This window comes from Henckelia pumila, chromosome 1, assembly GCF_033568475.1.
Source record: "Henckelia pumila isolate YLH828 chromosome 1, ASM3356847v2, whole genome shotgun sequence".
Lineage (NCBI taxonomy): Eukaryota > Viridiplantae > Streptophyta > Magnoliopsida > Lamiales > Gesneriaceae > Henckelia > Henckelia pumila.
Window position 1 is genome coordinate 83,729,053 of NC_133120.1, and position 6,265 is coordinate 83,735,317.

The 6,265-nt window shown below is 32.6% G+C and overlaps 1 protein-coding gene across 1 annotated transcript; it reads right to left on the bottom strand.

The window, feature by feature from the left end:
• Window positions 1-683: 683 nt before the first annotated feature.
• On the bottom strand, window positions 684-4,023 carry LOC140893336 (RHOMBOID-like protein 1). Its single transcript, XM_073302396.1, has 6 exons — window positions 3,494-4,023; window positions 2,376-2,539; window positions 1,882-2,045; window positions 1,369-1,628; window positions 1,163-1,289; window positions 684-1,013 (listed from the first exon to the last, which is right to left on the bottom strand). Exons 1-6 carry the CDS (start codon window positions 3,811-3,813, stop codon window positions 891-893), a joined length of 1,158 nt encoding a protein of 385 aa, XP_073158497.1. The 5' UTR covers window positions 3,814-4,023; the 3' UTR covers window positions 684-890.
• Window positions 4,024-6,265: the final 2,242 nt, after the last annotated feature.

Here is a 6,265-nt window from a genome sequence, read left to right on the forward strand (position 1 = left end):
TATTTGAAACAATTGAATCCAATCCAAGCTAATATATATTCGAATTTCTTTTCGAGCCGCATTCAAGCTTACATAGCGAAGTACTTCACGAACCGTTCTCCAATTTTAATATTTTTTTATAATATTATATTATTATATATTGAATAAAATATATTTTTAATCTTTTTGATCTTTATTTTCGATCAATAGCATGTTCTAATTTTCAGGTCAAACTAAAACTCAAGCTTTCATTCGAACAAAATTTTTAAGAGTGTTCCAAGTTTTAAATCAATAGCCAAATTAAAGCTTTAAATACCCAGTTCGATTCCATTCATTAACACTGCTAAACGTAAGTTATGCTCTGCTTAGACTTTTGTTTGATTGTCTCCAAAGATCTAGCGAGAGATGGGGCAAAAAAAAAATGGCAGAAGTTTCAAAGAGCATGGTTTATATTTTCGTCTTCAAATTAAATTATTTTTCAACAATTTTTTTTTTATCAAATATATTTCTATTGGTCTCACTTGACGGGCATCCTTCCATTGAAACTTCACATGGGATATATATGTGCACAAGGTGGAAGATCCAATAAGGAAATCACATCATCCAACAGAGATATATGTAGCATTTCGTTCTATAGACTATAGTTAGCGTCTAGAATTCTGTATTTTGCACTATAATTTGCAATAAATTTTACAAATCAATGATAAATAATTAAATATATTTTTATATATATAAAAAAAACTCAATAGGTTATAATTTACAAAGAATCACAACTTAGTTCAACTGATTCCAGATCATCTACTCCACAATCGCATTATTTCATACAGAGGACACAACTAACACACAAGTATAATAGCCTGTTTTTAAATTTTATCTTAAAAACATGTGACGAAGAGCGGTGGAAACATTCATCATCGACAGAGCTGTGCACATAACCCCTGGATCTGGGTTGCTGTTAGATTCAACGACGAATATGTCCTGCTTTTGCTGCTGTTCGAGCACGTCAACGTATACTGGCTACCAATTTGCTCAGCCTGCAGATAAGAAAAACTATGCTATTGAGCTAGGGGGTGAAACATATGTTTTTAGACTCAAATTTGTACATATAAGAACGTGGGTGCAAGAAAGAATATGTCCAGGCCTAATCAAGAAATTGAAAGGGGAGTCGGAACAACTTTCTAACCTGGCACGAAACAGGCTGCGTGTTGCAGCTCCACCTCGAAGTGGGAACACAACTTAGATAATGGCACCATGAACAACGATCGTTCAAATCAACTCCACGAAGCAGCATTACCATGCCAACCGTGATGCTATATTAAAAAGGAGTTTTTACAATGGAAAGAAGAGCAAAATGGAGGAAAAATATGATTTCAAGATTCACGAACTCACCCAACGATCAGAAGGATCAAAGAAACCAACCAAAGTATGCATTGATAAGTCTTAAATTTAGGACTATTTGATGTTGAGTAATATCCTGGAGGAGCATATCTCTGATTCACCCATCCAAACTGGGGGCGGATTAGGAACACAAAACCGAGTAGAAATCCTGATAAAAACCCTCCAATATGAGCGAAATTGTCAACGTGTGGAAGAATCCCTACGGCCAGATTGATTGCGATAATTATCACTAGGGTCAAGAAAGCCGCGACCTAAACAAAAGGTTTTGTTAGTTGAAATTAAAACCTGAAAGTCATGTCACATAAGAGGGGCGATATGGGGAAGATGGGTGAAATTTGTATTCTTAAGAAGTTTAAGACAAAAAAATTAAATAATTTTTGTTCAGCCACAGTCTTCTGGCATGAAGCTTCGCCCATTGATACCACAGTAACACCAATACAACCTACTATTTATCTGACATGTATGAGTGCTACCATCTTGAGATCGTATGAAAAATGCATGTACCTTGTTTGCATATATAGACCAATTAGTGATAAGCTCGGAAAGCATTCCTCCCAATAATCCAAAAAGTGCACCAGAGGCGCCAACGGATATATTTGTCTGAATAAAGAGAGCAGATAGCAAGCTACCACCAAGTCCAGATATAAGATAAAGCAAGCCAATACGTACTGCAATAGCGAAAAACAATGAATCATTTCACAAGGATAATGATATAAGAGTTGCAAAAAAATAAATTACCATAACTCATATAGAATCGATCATAAACTCTTCATGGCGGTGTGCCTAGAAAATCAAGTGAATAATTTATATAAAAACAACTCCTTTCAGCGACTGAAAGAAATGCCTTGTTATGGTCAAGCAGTTTGAAATCCATTTCGAGGCCAAGATTAAAATGATTATACCAGAATATTTTCTTAAAAATCGTGTCGATGTTGTAATTATTAAACAAATAAGTAGAAAATTTACAGATGATAAAATCATAGTCAGGTGTTACATACCAAATCCGAATTCCTGTTCGAGCCGAATGCCGATGACTAAAAGACTCAGCATGTTGGCAAGTAAGTGAAAAACTCCACCATGTAACCAGATACAAGTGATAAGCCGCCATCCTTCATGTTTGTGGACGACTTTACCAACGTCTAAGGCTCCCATCTTCTCTAACCTGAAAAAAAGATTTGGATCTCGTTTTTTAGATGGCATGATCAAAATTATACTTTCTTCCGTACTAAGAGAAAAAAATCAAGAAAGGTAAAATCAATTCATTACTTTAGTACTATACAACAGTATAATGAAATGTTGCAAAATCATTAATTGTTGCATGCACGAAAAAAATTAGAGTAACAGAGTTCGTGTCCAAAACAAATAGGATGATGTAAATGTAATAATCTACCATATTCAGGGAAAAATCTTATGTCAACATATTTAAAAAAGAAGAGTAAAATTCCTCATCTCAAATACCAGCAACCACGAGTCATTGGTTGTCCTCATAGAAGATTCGTGTTTAAAATGAAATCAGAACCATCTTAAGTAACCTTAAATTGACACGCCCTCGGATTATCATGACAGTACATAGTTTTCCACCGTAGACGAAACATTTGTAATTGCAGAAGATGGTTTAGCACTAGTGCCATCAGAAATATCAGATTTTGCCATCCGCATATTTGTTAACATAACAAAGTCCTGTTCAAAGTCAAAGCTGTGATGACAAAACAGCTTCTCCTTTATTCAGAGACTAGCTGACTAGGTAGTGTTTGGGATTGTTTCTATGAAGCACTTTTGATTCCTAAATATCGATATCAATGGATGACCCGTTAGTGCTCCAAACAAATGCTTGATGTATCATATGACTCGAAAACATGAAATTCTCTCCCCAATTCCCAAAAGGCAAAAATTTACTCAATTCTTACAGGATTATAACTTAAATTCACAAGTCATACATTTCAACATCAATATATAGTTTCCTTCATGAAAATCAAGACAAAATGAATCAAAATTCACAAACACATCCTACTAGCAAAAGGGTATAATAAAAACACACTAAAGACTAAAGCCAGAATCTTTATGCTGAAACAAAATACCAAATACTAAAAGGGGATGGCTACAAAAAGAGGCGTACGCTGAAGAAGATGGCCCAAGAAGAGGATTTTCACCAAATGGCTGAAAAGAAAGCCTTCCCAGAAACCTGGCAACACAAGAAACCGAATTCTTGGGGCAATTATTCACATACATGGTGATGACAAACATCACGGTGTTTGCAATCACAAAGGAAGGTATCAGCCAGGGAAACCATTTCTTGAAATGCTTCACTTCTCGGTAAATAACGGCGTTCGGGCTCGGGGTTGCGGCGGGCTGCGGTGACTCCAACGATACAGGGTGGATCATGTTGCTTCCCCGCCGTGAGTGGACTCGTATTTGGATATCTTGCGGAGTGGCCATTGCAATCCAAGAATGGGAGGTTTAAGGTTGTCGGAAAAGGTGAGAGGGTGGGTGGTCGTAGATGTTGACAGGCAGGCGGCGGAGGGCGGCGGAGGATCAGGTCAACCGTTCAACTGCAATATACATACATCTATAGATACACTTTTCCTCTGCCGACGCCTCAAGAAATACCATTTCTTTGCTTGGAGCTGTTTACTATTTCATTCTTCTTTGTTATATGTACACAGCTGCTTTTAGGGGTGGTTCTTTTAATTTCTCCCTTTTTCCACGTGTAACGTCAATCAATTTTACGCTTATTTGTAGGCCATATTTTTAATTTTAAAAATATATATGTTTTCTAATTATTGTTGTTAAAATAATATTTTATTGGTGTACGATCGATGATAATTCCACGATAGGTGTCTCACATGTTCTATTATGATTTATTTGATATATGAAACGAAATTTAGTTTTTGGCTTTAGCACATGAGATTGAGATGTATTTATTTTTAACAATACGAGACTTAAATATGGTAGTAAAAGTGGCATAAAAAACATGTTTTGACATTTATCAATATTTATGAGTGTCGACTATCGTACGATTTTTGTCATTTTGTCTTATATTACCAAAGATATCGATGGTAGGTTGTTGCATCATCTAAAATTATATATATGTTTAAATTTGTTGGATTAGATTGAGTAGAAATTTTCATTTAATTATTTTTTACATAATTATTAAATATATCAAACGGACTAATTATTGAAAATATAATTCTTTAGTTGATGGAGAAAGTGTGTGCTGATACTGTACTGGCTCATAATTTCATGAACACACCAACAACAACAAAAAAAAGTGTGTGTGTGGAGACATTTAATTTCAAGTCTCGTCGATTGTGCGGAAAATTTTCACTTTTTAGTGTGATATTAGGATATAATTTCGAAATTCGATATAATTTGTTCTTAAAAAAAAAATTTATGTTCACACACGTGTGAAATAAAAGAAGCCACAGATTCAAACCTAAACAATTTAATCAAATATTAATCATGAAGTTATGGTCAACTGTAGTTGTTGTTCAAAAAATCAGCTATGGAGTGTTGGGACAGTAAAGTTCAACTGCTTAACGTAACCTTATTCAGTTATTCTCACCAAAATATTCTGATTCCACCAATCACTTATGTGAGACGATCTCACGGATATATGAAAAGAATATTTTGTTTGGATTATTCATATAAAAATATTAATTTTTATTAGTAGTATTAATCCGTCTCACGGATCATTACTCATCTCACAGATAATGATCTGTGAGACCGTCTCACAAGATACCTATTTTTTATTATTATTATTATCATTATTATTATTATTATTGTCCAAGAATAGATTATGTTGATGGAGACCTTTTTTTTGGGATCTTCAAATACATAATTCCAACAACTTCAATAAATTTGTTTGAGGAAAACTGCCCAACATTTGTTTTTTCCTATTCTATTTATTGAAGAATATTGTCTTATAATTCGAAACTCCGATAAAAAAATTTCCAGATAATATATTGGACTGAATTACAATTTAAAAGATATAAATAAATAATTTCCAAAATTAAAAAAATATCTATCAAAATGATAATATTTTTTAAAAAGTTGTTTTAGCATCGAGTAGTTTCTCCGTCATAATTTTTTTTTTTTTGAAAAAAAAATAAATATCACCCTTTCTAAAAAGTAAAAAATACTTTTAAGAAAAAAAATGTTGATTTAATTAGTTTATAAAATGTTATTGGATCCATTCCATGAGAGAACAAAATCAGCCCAACTTACAATTCAAAATATTGGGTCCTAATATTTAGACCCAATTTAAATGGGCTGTTTGATCCCCTAAATTTAAGCTTCTCGCTTGGTTCAATAATAATTCTACTTTGACATTAATTAATCAGATTGATTGCTAATTTGCTTGTATGTATAATGTATGTGTGTGTGTTTAATTATATTTAGTAGGGCTAATTGGGATAGCTTGCATGCTTATATATTTGAGAAATTATCTAGACACGATAAATTTAATTATCTAAACACGATAAATTTAAAATTTTAAAAATTTAGATAAATATATGATCGAATTTGCAAATATAGAGAATTATAATATAAAAGATTTTTTTTAGAAAAATACTATTTTCGGAACAAAAAATTTATCAATAAAATTTATATTAAGATAGATTAAGATAAAATAATATTTAGTAATTAAAAAATATTAAAAAATAAAAGCAGTGTCGATCATTTGATAATTTCACTCCATGAAAGCAAAAGAAAAAAGTTAGTTTTTTCTCAAAAGCAATTCTATTATCATCCACATACTACCCTTATAACAAGGCAAGATTAATTCAGAAGGAGGCATAACTGAACTTCTAAAAATATTTTTTTATTTTTTATTTGTTTACTGTGAAATTCTTAGAGTTGTTTTCAAAATCGATGCATTTTCAATTTATTT